The 17,075-nt window shown below is 57.6% G+C and overlaps 1 protein-coding gene across 1 annotated transcript; it reads left to right on the forward strand.

Annotated features, from left to right (window-relative positions):
* Window positions 1-2,992: 2,992 nt before the first annotated feature.
* Window positions 2,993-10,175, forward strand: mppe1 (metallophosphoesterase 1; the record flags this gene model as incomplete). The annotated part of the gene is given in 6 exon segments (XM_042332224.1): window positions 2,993-3,073; window positions 3,412-3,520; window positions 5,110-5,181; window positions 7,475-7,597; window positions 7,845-7,988; window positions 9,972-10,175. Coding segments are annotated over 6 exon segments (709 nt in total), but the record flags the coding sequence as incomplete, so codon positions are not given.
* Between the last annotated feature and the right edge of the window lie 6,900 nt (window positions 10,176-17,075).

Here is a 17,075-nt window from a genome sequence, read left to right on the forward strand (position 1 = left end):
ATCACCGCTCGACCCGGCCCTCGCCAGCCCCCACTGGCTCCCTATCACACACACTAACCCCTGTACCCCATCACCCCAGCCCTCGCCAGCCCCCACTGGCTCCCTATCACACACACTAACCCCTGTACCCCATCACCCCAGCCCTCGACCCCCAGGCCCTCGCCGGCCCCACTGGCTCCCTATCACACACACTAACCCCTGTACCCCATCACCCCAGCCCCCACTGGCTCCCTATCACACACACTAAACCCTGTACCCCATCACCCCAGCCCTCGCCAGGCTCCCTATCACACACACTAACCCCTGTACCCCATCACCCCAGCCCTCGCCAGTCCCTATCACACACACTAACCCCTGTACCCCATCACCCCGGCCCTCGCCAGTCCCTATCACACACACTAACCCCTGTACCCCATCACCCCGGCCCTCGCCAGTCCCTATCACACACACTAACCCCTGTACCCCATCACCCCGGCCCTCGCCAGCCCCCACTGGCTCCCTATCACACACACTAACCCCTGTACCCCATCACCCCGGCCCTCGCCAGCCCCCACTGGCTCCCTGTCACACACACTAACCCCTGTACCCCATCACCCCAGCCCTCGCCCGCCCCCACTGGCTCCCTATCACACACACTAACCCCTGTGCCCCATCACCCAGACCCTCGCCAGTCCCTATCACACACACACTAACCCCTGTACCCCATCACCCAGGCCCTCGCCAGCCCCCACTGGCTCCCTATCACACACACTAACCCCTGTACCCCATCACCCCAGCCCTCGCCAGCCCCCACTGGCTCCCTATCACACACACTAACCCCTGTACCCCATCACCCCAGCCCTCGCCAGCCCCCACTGGCTCCCTACCACACACACTAACCCCTGTACCCCATCACCCCAGCCCTCGCCAGCCCCACTGGCCCCCCATCACACACACTGACCCCTGTACCCCATTACCCCGGCCCTCGCCCGGCTCCACTGCCCCCCATCACACACACTGACCCCTGTACCCCATTACCCCAGCCCTCGCCAGCCCTCACCAGCTCCCCCTCACCCACACTGACCCCTGTACCCCATCACCCCAGCCCTCGCCAGCCCCACTGGCTCCCTATCACACACACTAACCCCTGTACCCCATCACCCCAGCCCTCGCCCGGCCCCACTGGCTCCCTATCACACACACTAACCCCTGTACCCCATCACCCCAGCCCTCGCCAGCCCCCACTGGCTCCCTATCACACACACTAACCCCTGTACCCCATCACCCCAGCCCTCGCCAGCCCCACTGGCTCCCTATCACACACACTAACCCCTGTACCCCATCACCCCAGCCCTCGCCAGCCCCCACTGGCTCCCTATCACACACACTAACCCCTGTACCCCATCACCCCAGCCCTCGCCAGCCCCACTGGCTCCCTATCACACACACTAACCCCTGTACCCCATCACCCCAGCCCTCGCCAGCCCCACTGGCTCCCCTATCACACACACTAACCCCTGTACCCCATCACCCCAGCCCTCGCCAGCCCCACTGGCTCCCTATCACACACACTAACCCCTGTACCCCATCACCCCAGCCCTCGCCAGCCCCCACTGGCTCCCTATCACACACACTAACCCCTGTACCCCATCACCCCAGCCCTCGCCAGCCCCCACTGGCTCCCTATCACACACACTAACCCCTGTACCCCATCACCCCAGCCCTCGCCAGCCCCACTGGCTCCCTATCACACACACTAACCCCTGTACCCCATCACCCCAGCCCTCGCCAGCCCCCACTGGCTCCCTATCACACACACTAACCCCTGTACCCCATCACCCCAGCCCTCGCCAGCCCCCACTGGCTCCCTATCACACACACTAACCCCTGTACCCCATCACCCCAGCCCTCGCCAGCCCCCACTGGCTCCCTATCACACACACTAACCCCTGTACCCCATCACCCCAGCCCTCGCCAGCCCCCACTGGCTCCCTATCACACACACTAACCCCGTACCCCATCACCCCAGCCCTCGCCAGCCCCCACTGGCTCCCTATCACACACACTAACCCCCGTACCCCATCACCCCAGCCCTCGCCAGCCCCCACTGGCTCCCTATCACACACACTAAACCCCGTACCCATCACCCCAGCCCTCGCCAGCCCCCACTGGCTCCCTATCACACACACTAACCCCTGTACCCCATCACCCCAGCCCTCGCCAGCCCCCACTGGCTCCCTATCACACACACTAACCCCTGTACCCCATCACCCCAGCCCTCGCCAGCCCCCACTGGCTCCCTATCACACACACTAAACCCTGTACCCCATCACCCCAGCCCTCGCCAGCCCCCACTGGCTCCCTATCACACACACTAAACCCCTGTACCCCATCACCCCAGCCCTCGCCAGCCCCCACTGGCTCCCTATCACACACACTAACCCCTGTACCCCATCACCCCAGCCCTCGCCAGGCCCCACTGTATCACAGAACAAATCGATTTCAAGATCCTCTCACTCGTCTACAAATCCCAGGCTCAGAATTCCCTGGATTGCAACCGTGATCTTGAACTCTCTCCCTCAATCCCCCACTTTGCCCTCTCCTTCCCCATCTTTACAAGACCTGAGTTCGATTCCCAGCAGAGGGAAAACCTTGGGCAAGTTTCCTTACTCCACACGCCTGATAATAATCCCTGCAAAACACGACAATAATAAATTGGTAATTTCAATCCACGGCTGTTTGTGGGACATTGCTGTGCCCAATTGGCTGCTGTGTTTCACCCTCAAATATATACGGTCAATTCACTTTATAGCATACCCTGTGAAGCACTTTGAGACGTCGAGAAGACGTGAAAAAACGCTATATCAAATGCAAGGATTATTATTATTATTATTAGGTCGCACCTGAAGACCTTCCTCTCAAACCGTGCCTACGGTCCCCTCCCCCTTGCTCTGCCACTGTTAAACTCTCCGAGTTACTGATTAAACTTCAGACCCATTTTGACTTCCTGCAGAATGAACTGGTACAAACTGCAGCGCTTCGAGAAGGTCTTTAACTTCACCTCTGCCAAAGTGGTGACCAGGAAAGGAATCAAGTGAGTAACCGTCAATAAGTCTCCTCATTGTCAGGACATCACAGAGTAAGGTTCACTCACTGGAGTCCTGTAGCTCAGGGGTTAGAGCACTCGCCTCGCAAGCCAGAGGACCCGGGTTCGATTCCTGGGCTTAGGCAAGTTAGTTCCCTTATTCCACACGGCTGTTTACCGGCAGTGAGTAGGAACCTGATTGTTCGTATAACAGTGTATCCTGTGAAGCGCTTTGAGATGTCTCAACAACATGATGGGCGCTGTATCAAATGCAAGAATTATGATTATTATTGTTATTATTATTTTATCGTTATGATAATAACACTGTACCGTGTCCTGTGTTGCAGTTTTGTGCTTGTGAACAGTGTGGCTCTACACGGGGACAAGTGTTCGATCTGTACCAAAGTAGAGACAGAACTTCACCGACTCTCCACAGCCTTGAAATGTTCCCAACAGGTAATGTGCGACCCACTCAATCCGGGTTATCAGACAATATTAATATTAAACATTATGTAGTCCTGTAGCTCTGTGATTAGAGCCCTCGCCTCCCAAGCTCGGGGACCCGGGTTTGATTCCCGGTCAGGGCAAAACCTTACCCAAGTTTCCTTACTCCACGCACCTCTGTTTACCAGCAGTCAGTCGGAACCTGTCGTTAGTCGATTGGTGGATCACTTTCCGGAGGTAATAATCCCTTGAATAAAAAAAAAATTTGGTCACTCACTCCACGGCTGTGTGTGGGACGCTGCTGTGTACAATTGGCTGCTGTGTTTCGCCCACAAAAGATACAGTCAATTCACTTCACAATATATTCTGTGAAGCGCTTTGAGACGTCTCGAAGACGTGATAAGGCGCTGTATCCAATGCAAGGATTATTATTAATATTACTGAATGGCTAGGGATATCTCCTTTATTTGGGGTGGAGGGGTTAGGAGATGCTTCTGAGTTAGTATATTGTTTAGCAATGTCAGCATTTTAACAGCCCTCCTCCGCTAACATGAAATTGTGTCTAGTTTAAAGCGTGATTATGTGGAGAGATTAGAGAGGCTGGGATTGTTCTCCTTAGAGCAGGGAATGTTGAGGGGAGATTTAATAGAGACATTCACAATGATGAGGGGTTTAATTGAGTAAATAAGGAGACGCTGTTCCACTGTGGCCGGTGGGTCAGTGACCAGAGCGCAGGGAGTGAAGATGATTGTCAATAGAACCAGAGGGGAGATGAGGAGACATTATTTTACACAGAGTTGTTACGGTCTGGAATGCACTGCCTGGAAGGGATGGAAACAGATTCAATAACAACTTATAAAGGGAATTAGATAGGTACTTGAAAAGGAAAAATTTGGAGGGCTATGGGGAGAGCGCGGGGGCGTGGGACTAGTTTGGTAGCTCTTTCAAAGAGCTGGCATAGGCATGCGGACTTGAGGGCATTTTTAACATATAAAGTGGTGGGGAAAATCTCCACCAGCCTTCAGGGATTCTCCAGCAGCAAATTGCCCTTCCATATTAATAATAAGTAGAGTCCTGCAGCTCAGTGGTTAGAGCACTCGCCGTTAGGACCTGGGTTTGATTCCCGGGCAGGGCGAAACCTTGGGCAAGTTTCCTGACTCCACACGCCTCCGTTTACCTAACAGTAAGTAGGGAACCCGGTTGTTAGTTGATTGGTGGATCTCTTTTCCTGGGATAATAATCCCTTCAAAAATAATAATAATAATTTGGTCACTTCAGCCCACGGCTGTTTGTTGGACGTTACTGTGCGCAATCGGCTGCTGTGTTTCACCCACAAATTATACAGTCAATTCATCTTACGGTATAGTCTGTCAAGAGCTTTGAGAAGTCTCAACGAAGTGATAAGGCGCTGTGTCAAATGCTACGATTATTATTACTTTACTTGAAAAGGAAATATTTGCAGGGCTGTGGGGTCAGCACAGGGGAGCGAGGCGAGCTGGTGGCTCTTTCACGATGGGCCGACTGGCCTCCTCCTGTGCTGTGAGATGCTGTGATTCTGTTCTGTGTGCGCCCCTGAGTCTCTTACTGTCTCTTGTCAACAGCTGGATCCTGACTCCGGCCAGAACTGCAGTGAGAAGGAGAGCTTTCCTGCCTCTGCCCCTGTCCTGTTGCAGGTACTTGCGTTTGTTTAACATCCTGTCAACGTCTAAACTCTGTTCTTCACAGTGACTGTGTTGTCGCCTACAATGTGAGCTTGAGTACCACTTAAACATTCTGAGCCAGACTGCGAGAGCTACTGAATCAGCCAAACCTGTCACGTTAGCCTGAGGGTCGCGGTGGCTCCGGCCTTCTGCTTGTCCCTTGTGCCCACTATCGGTGGCCGCACTTTCAGCCACTACTCTCTCCCTATATCCCACTGCCTGGCACCCTCCTTCCCCATCTTCAGGTCGCACCTGAAGACCATCCTATTCGACCGGGCCTACAGTCACCTGCCCCCCCCCACCCCATCTCGGATTTGTGCTCCACCACAGTTAAGTGCTCTGGGATGTTACCCGGTGTGAGAGGCGCTATATAATTGCAAGTTGTTGTTGATGTCGTTACCTATTCGCTATACTTTCCAGCTCCTCCCTCCGCAGGCTGCAAATCATCCAGAACTCTGCAGCCCGTGTCCTCTCCCGCACCGGCTCCGTGACCCTATCACCCCCATCCTCGCCCGACTCCACTGGCTTCCCATCACACAGAGGGTACAGTCCAAGATCCTGGTCCTCACTTTCAAGGCCATCCCTGGTCTTGTCCCCTCCTACCTCTCTGACCTGCTGACTCCCTACCAACCTGCCCACTCCCTCTGCTCAGTGGGCTCCGGCTGCTCCATGTCTCCCGCCCGACCATTAGCGGTCAGAATTTCAGCTTCTCTGCCCCCAACCTTTGGAACTCCATCCCACAATCCCTTCACCTCGCTCCCTCCCTTGCCCCCTCCTAAGCGCTCTGAGACGCTACCCTGCAAGGTGTTGTTGTTGCTCTTGCCTCTTTCAAGGCTAATCTCAAAACCCTCCTCTTCGACACGTGACTCCACTCCTCTTGAATCCAGCCCACAGCTTTGGGTGAACAACAAAACATATCACAGTTACACAGCGCCTTTCACATCGGGAGGACATCCCAAAGTGCTGGACAGTCAGGGATTTGGAGCCGAGCTGGGGGTTGGGATCAGGAGGGGTGGAGGGTGGGGAGGGTGGGGGTAGGATGGTGGAGTTGAAGAGGAGCGTCTTGAGACGGGCCTTGAAGGAGGTGAGGGAGTGAGTGAGGCAAAGGGGCTGTGGGATGGAGTTCCAAATGGTGGGGGCAGAGAGGCTGAAGGCCTGACCGCTGATGGTGGGGCAGGCCAGGGGAAGACATAAAGCAGGCCGAAGCCCACTGAGTAGAGGGAGGGACAGGTCTGTATGGATACCCCTCATTGTCCAGCACCCTGGGACATCCTCCCGACCTGAAAGGAGCTGTGTGTGTAAATATAATTTGTTGCTAATGTGGTTGTTGATGTAAACCATGATCAGCTGTTTATCGTGTACTGAACAGTAGAACCAGAGGACACGGCCTGTGATTGAAGGGGGTAAATCCAGAATAAATCTGGGGAAACATTACTTCAGTGAGAAAGCGATTAGTAAAGGTATGGAACAGACTCCTGAGGGAGACAGACAAACGGTGGAAACAGAAAGTGTTTGTTTCAAGAACAAATGAGAGACAGATTTCTGTTTGGCAACGATATCTGGGGATAGATACAGTATATAGTTTGGGACACGACATGACAAGCGACTGCCAGATTGGTGGAGGCCACCGAGATGGACCTCGGTTTACTTTCTTCCAGTGAAGTATTGTGTCCACACCTACATACTGTGTGCAGTTCTGCTCCCACATTATAGAAGGGATGTAGAGACTGGAGAGGGTGCAAAGGAGATTCACAAGGATGATCGCAGAACTGAGAGGTCAGACCTATCAGGAAAGGCTGAACATACCTGGACTCTTCTCTTGAAAAGAGGAGGGTAAGAGGTGACCTGATAATGATGAAAGGTTTTGATAGGGTCGACATAGGGAAGGTGTTTCCACTTGTGGGAGAAACCCAAACCAGGGGCCATCAATATAAAATAGTCACTAATAGATCAAATAGGGAAGTTAGAAGAAATGTCTTCACACAGAGAGTAGTGGGAATGTGGAACAATGCTCCACAAGGAGTTGTTGAGACAAATAGCACAGATGTATTTAAGGGAAAGCTCGAGAGGTACATGAGGGAGAAAGGAATAGAAGGTTAGGCTTGAAGGCTTAGTTGAGGAAGGGCAGGAGGGGCTCATGTGGAGCATAAACACCGGCACAGACCAGTTGGGTGAGTTTCTGTGCTGTATATTCTAATGGGTTCTAATGTATGTCCTATGCCGTTCTTGCGCTTTCCCTGACCTGCCCCCTGCTGGTGTGTTACAGCATTACCCTCTGTATCGGGCCAGCGATGCCGGGTGTACGGGGGAGGATTCTGCGCCCCCAGAGGAAAAGGACCTGCTCTTCAGAGAGAGATACGATGTCCTGTCACAGGAAGCGTCCAGTAAGGTGAGCCCCCCTCCCCCCCACCGTCACTCTCGGGCTTTAAGCTCTATCCCCAACACAAACACAGTGAATATCAAACACAGGGGTTGTTGTTGTTGTTGTTGGTGTGTGTGGCAGCCGGGTGGCGAGAGGTCAGGCTGGGCTGTGCCGCCCTCTACTGTCCAGCGGTAATGTCCACACTCGCTATGTGACCTGCAGTGATTGTGATGATGATGATGATGATGATGATGACCTCTCTGGTTTGCTGTAGCTGTTGGAGTGGTTCGGCCCTCGGCTGATTCTCAGTGGCCACACGCACAGCGGCTGTCTGGTTCTGCACGAGGAGGGTCGTGTTCCGGAGATCACCCTCCCCTCCTTCAGCTGGAGAAACCGCAACAACCCCAGCTTCCTCCTGGTGAGCAGCGAATACCAGCCTCGCGCTCCGCACACCAGCCACGCGCACACACACACAGTCACTACACTTTACACTGCACAGTATAAGAACATCCTTGTTAGTCGATTGGTGGATCGCTTTCTGCGGGTAATAAACCCACCAAAAAAAGGGGTCACTCAATCCACGACTGTTTGTGGGACACTGCTGTGTGCAATTGGCTGCCGCATTTTGCCCACGAGATACACAGTCACTACACTTCACATTATATTCTGTGATTCGCTTTGAGACGTCTCAATGTGATAAGGTATATCAAATATATCAAATGCAAGGTTTCTTATTATTATTACATCCTAACTCATAATAATGACAGTAGAACAAGGGGGTGTCATTATTTCCTCTACACGAGAGGATAAAGGAGGTAATTTCAGGACAGACGCCAGGAAGTGTTTCTTCACCCTGAGGATAGTTAATGACTGGAACATATTTTGTGGGCGAAACGTGGCAGACAATTGCGCAAAGCAGTGTCCCACAAACAGTCGTGGACTATTATTATTATTTTTTATGACTAACATGCAGGTTCCTACTGACTGGTAAACAGAGGTTTGTGGAGTAAGGAAACCTGCCTCAGGTTTTGCTCTGACCGCCCGGGAATCGAACCCGGGTCCTCTCGCTTGCGAGGCGAGGGCTCTTGCGACACGAAGAGACGCCTATTCCATTTCGCGTCAGAGTGAAACGGCCAATGTGAGTGAGAAAACAGTGCCCGGCTTTCAATATGCAGCAAGCATAGGCACAGGAGGAGGCCATTCAGCCCCTCGAGCCTGTTCTGCCATTCTATAAGGTCGTGGCTGATCTGAACCTCAACTCCATTCATCCGCCTTTTTGCCATATCCCTTGATACCCCGACCTCACAACCATCTCCACCGCAGGCTTAGAAAATCTGAATGGATGTGAACGCCTCCACAGCCTAATGGGGGCGAGAGTTCCAGATTCCCACTATCTTTGGGTGAAAACGTACATCACTCACTTGACCACTGTTTGTGGGACACCCACAAAATACACAGTCACTGTACTTTACAGTGTATTCTGTGAAGCGCTTTGAGACGTCTGAACGACGTGATCAGGCTCTGTATCAAATGTGAGGATTATTATCATCATGAGCTGACCCTGACCCTGGCCCTGGCCCTGACCCTGGCCCTGACCCTGGCCCTGGCCCTGGCTCTGACCCTAGCCCTGGCCCTGACCCTGGCCCTGACCCTGGCCCTGGCCCTGACCCTGACCCTGGCCATGACCCTGGCCCTGACCCTGGCTCTGACCCTGGCCCTGACCCTGGCTCTGACCCTGGCCCTGGCTCTGACCCTGGCCCTGGCCCTGGCCCTGACCCTGGCTCTGACCCTGGCCCTGGCCCTGGCCCTGGCCCTGGCCCTGGCCCTGACCCTGGCCCTGACCCTGGCCCTGACCCTGGCCCTGGCTCTGGCCCTGGCTCTGACCCTGGCCCTGGCCCTGGCCCTGACCCTGGCCCTGACCCTGACCCTGGCTCTGACCCTGGCTCTGACCCTGGCTCTGACCCTGGCCCTGACCCTGGCCCTGACCCTGGCTCTGGCCCTGGCTCTGGCCCTGACTCTGACCCTGGCTCTGGCCCTGGCTCTGGCCCTGACCCTGTCTCTGACCCTGGCCCTGGCCCTGGCCCTGACCCTGGCTCTGGCTCTGGCCCTGGCTCTGGCCCTGGCCCTGGCTCTGGCCCTGGCCCTGGCCCTGGCTCTGGCCCTGGCCCTGGTGTAACTCTCCGCTGCAGCTTAAGTCACCATCGCTGTCAATATCCCGGACGCATTTATACACAAACTCCCCTGACAGCTCGTCACTGAATTAAGAACAACAAAAACCTTAACACATGTCTCCACTCTCTCTCTCTCTCTCTCTCTCCGCTCTCTCCTCTCGCTCTCTCTCTGCTCTCTCTCTCTCTCCCTCTCTCTCTCTCTCTCTCTCTCTCCGCTCTCTCTCCTCCAGGCCACCTTGACAGCAAAGGACTTTGCATTCTCCAAGTGTTTCCTACCCAAGGAGAGCACGGTGATAAGTGTGTACCTGACCGCGGGGATCTTCCTGCTCAACCTCCTGCTCTGCCGCCTCCGCCTGTGGCATCGTGTCCTGGGCTGTGCCCACCACTGGCTCAGCACACGTGTGGGGTGAGGGGGAGCCTGACCTGTGGACACACGTGTGGGGTGAGGGGGAGCCTGGGCTGTGGACACACGTGTGGGGTGAGGGGGAGCCTGGGCTGTGGACACATGTGGGGTGAGGGGGAGCCTGGGCTGTGGACACATGTGGGGTGAGGGGGAGCCTGGGCTGAGGGGAATACCTGGAGCCGCCAAGGACTTCATCAGCTTCTGGTGCGACCACCAGCTACTCCCTGATACCAGGTCTCCGCGGTCTACTCCTGCCCTCTCGCTCTCTCTCTCTCTCTGGGCCAAGTCACCAACAACCACCCAGCAAATCAGAACGGCTTCTCGTCAGCTTCTTATCAGGACAATCCTTCCCCCAGAAAAACTCAACCCACTCAACCAAGTGGGGGCTCCTTGGGGCTGAACTGGCTCCAAGGTGACATGTTTGGCAACAGGATGTTGGAATCCCCTTGTGATGATGTGATGGTTACAGTCAGCCTTTCCTGTCCACATTGATGATAATCCTCAATGGCAGTCGCCAGAATGAAAGGGTTTGAAGGGTGGACACTACATTTTGTGGTTTCAAAATGTTCCCTAAAAAACTTGAGCTCCCGCAAGCTTTAAAATTCCACCTAGTCTTAGCCTGAATGATGACACTTTCTCGACACTTGGGATAATAATAATCCTTGTATTTCATACAGCGCCTTATCACGTCTGAGACATCTCATAAGAACAGAAGAATTAGGAGCAGGAGTAGGCCATTCAGCCCCTTGAGCCTGCCCCGCCATTCGATAAGATCATGGCTGATTCTCCTCCAAGGCGAGTACCTCTCCCTCCACATCAACTCCGCCACTCACAGTCACGGCCACCCACTCGACTTGGTGATCACCCGGGGCCTCAGTGTCTCGGATGTCACTATCACCGACAAGGCCATCTCTGACCACCACTTCATCTCCTTCACCTCCTCCACCCCCCTCCCCACCTCCACCAGACCCACCACCATCCTCTACCGCCCCTGGAAGAAGTTACCCCCACAATCCCTAACCGCTGCCTTGGAGTCCTCTGAACTCCTCTCCCTCTGGCCTTCAACCCTCACTGACCCCTCTTCTCCTCTCACCCTCCTCCACAACACCCTCTCCTCCACACTTGACACTCTTGCCCCCATCACCTCCCGTACTGTCTCCTACTCCCGCTCCTCCCCCTGGTACACCACCCACCTCCGCTCACTGAAAAGCCAGGTGCGGACCGCTGAACGCACCTGTGTCAAATCTGGCCTAACGGTCCACCGACAAATCTGGCTGGACCTCCTCAAAATCTACCGCTCCACTCTAACCTCGGCCAAGTCATCCTTCTACTCCAGGAGTATCCTGGAGGCGAAGAACAACCCCAGGCTACTGTTCTCCACCACATCCCGACTCCTCCGTCCCACCGACATCATCCGCAGACATGGGGTTCACTCCCACATGTATGCGGATGACACCCAACTCTACCTTTCCTCTTCTACCCTCAACTCCACGACCCCCGATGTCCTGACAACTGTCTGTCCGACATCGATTCCTGGACGAGAGACAACTTTCTTCAGCTCAACGTGCGCAAAACCGAGGCCCTCTTTATTGGCTCACGTCAGTGCCTCCGCACCTCAGGCGCTGACAGCATCAGCTCCGCACTCTCCACCTCTCAAAGCCATCAGGAACCTCGGGGTTCTGTTCGACCCTGAGCTGTCCTTTCTCCCTCATATCCCCACAACTGGCACCGCCTTCCATCACCTCCGGAACATCGCCAGAGACTACGGCACTACCTCACCCCTCACGCGGCTGAAACTCTGGTCCGCACCTTTATCACCTCAAGGCCGGACTATGGGAACTCTCTCCTCGTCGGCCTTCCCGGCCCTCCCTCCACACTGCAGGTCATTCAGAACTCTGCAGCTCATGTACTGTCCCGCACCAGACACCGCGACCACATCACTCCCACCCTCGCCCTCACCCTCGCCCTCACCCTCACTCCCACCCTCGCCCTCACCCTCGCCCTCACCCTCACCCTTGCCCTCACTCGCCTCCACTGCTCCCCATCCCCCAGAGGATCGAATTCAAGATCCTCATCCTCACCTACAAGGCCATTCACGGCCTCGCTCCCTCCTACCTCTCCGACCTACTATCCCCCACTCACCTGCCCGTACCCTCCGTCCCTCTGGCTCCGGTCTGCTCCACATCCCCCGCCCCAACCGCCCTACCATCGGTGGCCTTCAGCCTCTCAGCCCCGAGGCTCTGGAACTCCATCCCCAGTGCCTTCGCCGCTTCCTCCCTCTCCTCCTTCAAGGCCGGTCTCAAAACCTTTCTCTTTGACCTTCAGCCTTCAGCTCCGCTCTCAACTCTCTACCCCCTCCTCGCTCCCTCCCTTCCCTCCCCTCACCCTGACCATCTCCCCCCTCCTCGCTCCCTTCCTTCCCTCCCCTCGCCCTGACCATCTCCCCCCTCCTCGCTCCCTCCCTTCCCTCCCCTCGCCCTGACCATTTCCCCCCTCCACGCTCCCTCCCTCCCCTCACCCTGACCATTTCCTCCAATGCTCGGGTCCCGACCAGCGCCTTGGGATGTCCTCATGACGTGAAAGGCGTTCTATAAATGGAATCTTCTTCTTGTTGTACAGCAGCGTCCCACAACGTCCCACAAACAGCTGTGGATTGAGTGACCGAAACCATCGGCAAGTTTCCTTACTCCACACACCTCGGTTTACCAGCACTGAGTAGGAACCTGTTTGTTATTTGATTTGCAGACTGCTTTCAGGGGGTAATAATCTTTGCGACACGAAGAGACGCCTATTCCATTTCGCGTCAGAGTGAAACGGCCAATGTGAGTGAGAAAACAGTGCCCGGCTTTCAATATGCAGCAAGCATAGGCACAGGAGGAGGCCATTCAGCCCCTCGAGCCTGTTCCGCTATTCTATCAGACCATGGCTGATCTGTACCTCAACTCCAATCACCTGCCTTTGCCCCGTATCCCTTAATACCCTGACCTCACAACCATCTCCACCGCAGGCTTAGAAATCTGAATGGATGTGAACGCCTCCACAGCCTAATGGGGGCGAGAGTTCCAGATTCCCACTATCTTTGGGTGAAAACGTACATCACTCACTTGACCACTGTTTGTGGGACACCCACAAAATACACAGTCACTGTACTTTACAGTGTATTCTGTGAAGCGCTTTGAGACGTCTGAACGACGTGATCAGGCTCTGTATCAAATGTGAGGATTATTATCATCATGAGCTGACCCTGACCCTGGCCCTGGCCCTGACCCTGGCCCTGACCCTGGCCCTGACCCTGGCTCTGACCCTGACCCTGGCTCTGACCCTGGCCCTGACCCTGGCTCTGACCCTGGCCCTGGCCCTGGCCCTGGCTCTGGCCCTGGCCCTGGCCCTGACCCTGGCCCTGACCCTGGCTCTGACCCTGGCCCTGGCTCTGGCCCTGGCTCTGACCCTGGCCCTGACCCTGGCCCTGGCCCTGGCCCTGACCCTGACCCTGGCTCTGACCCTGACCCTGGCTCTGACCCTGGCCCTGACCCTGGCCCTGACCCTGGCTCTGGCCCTGGCTCTGGCCCTGACTCTGACCCTGGCTCTGGCCCTGGCTCTGGCCCTGACCCTGTCTCTGACCCTGGCCCTGGCTCTGGCCCTGACCCTGGCTCTGGCTCTGGCCCTGGCTCTGGCCTGGCCCTGGCTCTGGCCCTGGCCCTGGCCCTGGCTCTGGCCCTGGCCCTGGTGTAACTCTCCGCTGCAGCTTAAGTCACCATCGCTGTCAATATCCCGGACGCATTTATACACAAACTCCCCTGACAGCTCGTCACTGAATTAAGAACAACAAAAACCTTAACACATGTCTCCTCTCTCTCTCTCTCTCTCTCTCTCCGCTCTCTCCCTCTCTCTGCTCTCTCTCTCTCTCCTCTCTCTCTCTCTCTCTCTCTCTCCGCTCTCTCTCCTCCAGGCCACCTTGACAGCAAAGGACTTTGCATTCTCCAAGTGTTTCCTACCCAAGGAGAGCACGGTGATAAGTGTGTACCTGACCGCGGGGATCTTCCTGCTCAACCTCCTGCTCTGCCGCCTCCGCCTGTGGCATCGTGTCCTGGGCTGTGCCCACCACTGGCTCAGCACACGTGTGGGCTGAGGGGGAGCCTGACCTGTGGACACACATGTGGGTGAGGGGGAGCCTGGGCTGTGGACACACGTGTGGGGTGAGGGGGAGCCTGGGCTGTGGACACATGTGGGGTGAGGGGGAGCCTGGGCTGTGGACACATGTGGGGTGAGGGGGAGCCTGGGCTGAGGGGAATACCTGGAGCCGCCAAGGACTTCATCAGCTTCTGGTGCGACCACCAGCTACTCCCTGATACCAGGTCTCCGCGGTCTACTCCTGCCCTCTCGCTCTCTCTCTCTCTCTGGGCCAAGTCACCAACAACCACCCAGCAAATCAGGTTCCTACTAACTGCTGGTAAACAGACCCGTGGGGAGCGAGGAAACTCGCCTAAGGTTTCATCTTGTCTGGGAATTGGACCCGGGTCCTCCGGTTTGTGAGGCGAGGGCTCGAACCACTGAGCTCAGGACTGCACAATGAGTGCTTTGGGTTGAGATAAGACTCTATAAACACAATTTCTTTCTTTAGATCTTGGCGGCTGTGAGGAGGTGAAGTATGTTGATGTTATGGCCGGAGTTTACAGGCCGGGCTGAGGCACACACAGTGCAAAATAACTGGAGCACAATTGGGGAGGGAACTAAATTTAGACACTTCTCTGAAATTCAACCAAGAGGACTATGCCTTAATCTGTCATTCCAAGACTTTACTGCAGATCTGAATACAGTGAGTGACTTCATTCTACCACTGACTGGTTGAATCCACAGATACCTCAAGAATTCGCACAGAGATTACATACGGCAACTGGGAAATGTGTTGTTGCGGACGTCTGCCATAGTTCACCATCTGTGTCAAGCACTGAGCTTTCAGATCAGTCTACAGATCCTCTATAGATCAGTGTATGGCCCCACTCTCCTCTACTCTCCCTCACCCTCCTCCTCTCTCCCCCTCTCTCCCCCACCCTCCTCCTCTCTCCCCCGGCCTCCTCCTCTCTCCCCCTCTCTCCCCCGCCCTCCTCCTCTCTCCCCCTCTCTCCCCCGCCCTCCTCCTCTCTCCCCCTCTCTCCCCGCCCTCCTCCCCTCTCCCCGCCCTCTCCTCCCTCCCCACCTCCTCCTCTCTCCCCTCGCCCTCCTCCTCTCTCCCCCTCCCTCCCCCGCCCTCCTCCTCTCTCCCCCTCTCTCCTCCACCCTCCTCCTCTCTCCCTCGCCTCCTCCTCCTCTCTCCCTCGCCCTCCTCCTCTCTCCCCCACCCTCCTCCTCTCTCCCCCTCTCTCCTCCACCCTCCCCCACCCTCCCCCACACTCCTCCCCTCTCCCCCACCCTCCTCCCTCTCCCCCGCCCTCCTCCCCTCTCCCCGCCCTCCTCCCCTCTCCCCCGCCCTCCTCCTCTCTCCCCTCTCTCCCCCACCCTCCCCCTCTCTCCCCCGCCCTCCTCCTCCCTCCCTCGCCCTCCTCCCCTCTCCCTCGCCCTCCTCCTCCCTCCCTCACCCTCCTCCTCCCTCCCCCACCCTCCTCCCTCTCCCCCTCTCTCCCCCACCCTCCTCCCCTCTCCCCCACCCTCCTCCCCTCTCCCCCACCCTCCTCCTCTCTCCCTCACCCTCCTCCTCTCTCCCCCACCCTCCCCCACCCTCCTCCTCTCTCCCCCGCCCTCCTCCTCTCTCCCCCGCCCTCCTCCTCTCTCCCACGCCCTCCTCTTCTCTCCCCCACCCTCCTCCTCTCTTCCTCGCCCTCCTCCTCTCTCCCTCGCCCTCCTCCTCTCCCCCACCCTCCTCCTCTCACCTCCACCTTCCCCACCCTCCCCCACTATCCTCTACTCTCCCTCGCCCTCCTCCTCCCTCCCTCGCCCTCCTCCTCCTCCCCCTCTCTCCCCCACCCTCCTCCTCTCTCCCCACCCTCCTCCTCTCTCCCCCACCCTCCTCCCTCTCCCCCACCCTCCTCCCCTCTCCCCCACCTCCTCCTCTCTCCCCCACCCTCCTCCTCTCTCCTCCACCTTTCCCCACCCTCCCCCTGCCCCTCTCTCCACTGCCCCTCTCTCCACTGCCCTCTCTCCCCCTCCCCCCTCCCCCTCCCCCTCTCTCCCCCTCCCCTCTCTCCCCATCCCCCTCCCCCTCTCTCCCCCTCCCCCTCTTCCCCCTCCCCCTCTCTCCCCCTCCCCCTCTCCTCCCCCCCCCTCCCCTCTCCCTCCCCCTCCCTCTCTCCCCTCCCCTCTCTCCCCCTCCCCCCTCCCCCTCTCTCCCCCTCCCCCCTCCCCCTCTCTCCCCCTCTCCCCCCTCCCCCCTCCCTCCCCCTCTCCCCCTCCCCCCTCTCTCCCCCTCCCCCCTCCCCCCTCCCCCCCCCCTCCCCCCTCCCCCCCCCCCCCTCCTCCCTCTCCCCCTCCCCTCTCTCCCCCTCCCCCCTCTCCCTCCCCCTCCCCCTCTCTACCCCCTCCCCCCCTCTCCCCCTCCCCTCCCCCCCTCTCCCCCCTCCCCCCCTCCCCCTCTCCCCCTCCCCTCCTCCCCCCTCCCCCCCTCCCCCTCTCCCCCTCCCCCTCTCTCCCCCTCCCCCCTCTCCCCCTCTCCCCTCTCCCCCTCTCCCCCCCTCCCCTCTCCCCTCTCTCCCCCTCCCCCTCTCCCCCTCCTCCCCTCCCCCCCTCCCCCTCCCCCTCCCCCTCTCCCCCTCTCCCCCCCCCCTCCCCCTCTCCCCCTCCCCCCCTCCCCTCCCCCTCCCCCTCCCCTCTCCCCCCTCCCCTCTCCCCCCTCCCCTCTCCCCCCCCTCCCCCTCCCCCCCTCCCCTCTCTCCCCCTCCCCCTCCTCCCCCTCCCCCTCCCCCTCCTCCCCCCTCCCCCCTCTCCCCCTCCCCCTCCC

This window comes from Callorhinchus milii, unplaced genomic scaffold (assembly GCF_018977255.1).
Source record: "Callorhinchus milii isolate IMCB2004 unplaced genomic scaffold, IMCB_Cmil_1.0 Scaffold2, whole genome shotgun sequence".
Taxonomy (NCBI): domain Eukaryota; kingdom Metazoa; phylum Chordata; class Chondrichthyes; order Chimaeriformes; family Callorhinchidae; genus Callorhinchus; species Callorhinchus milii.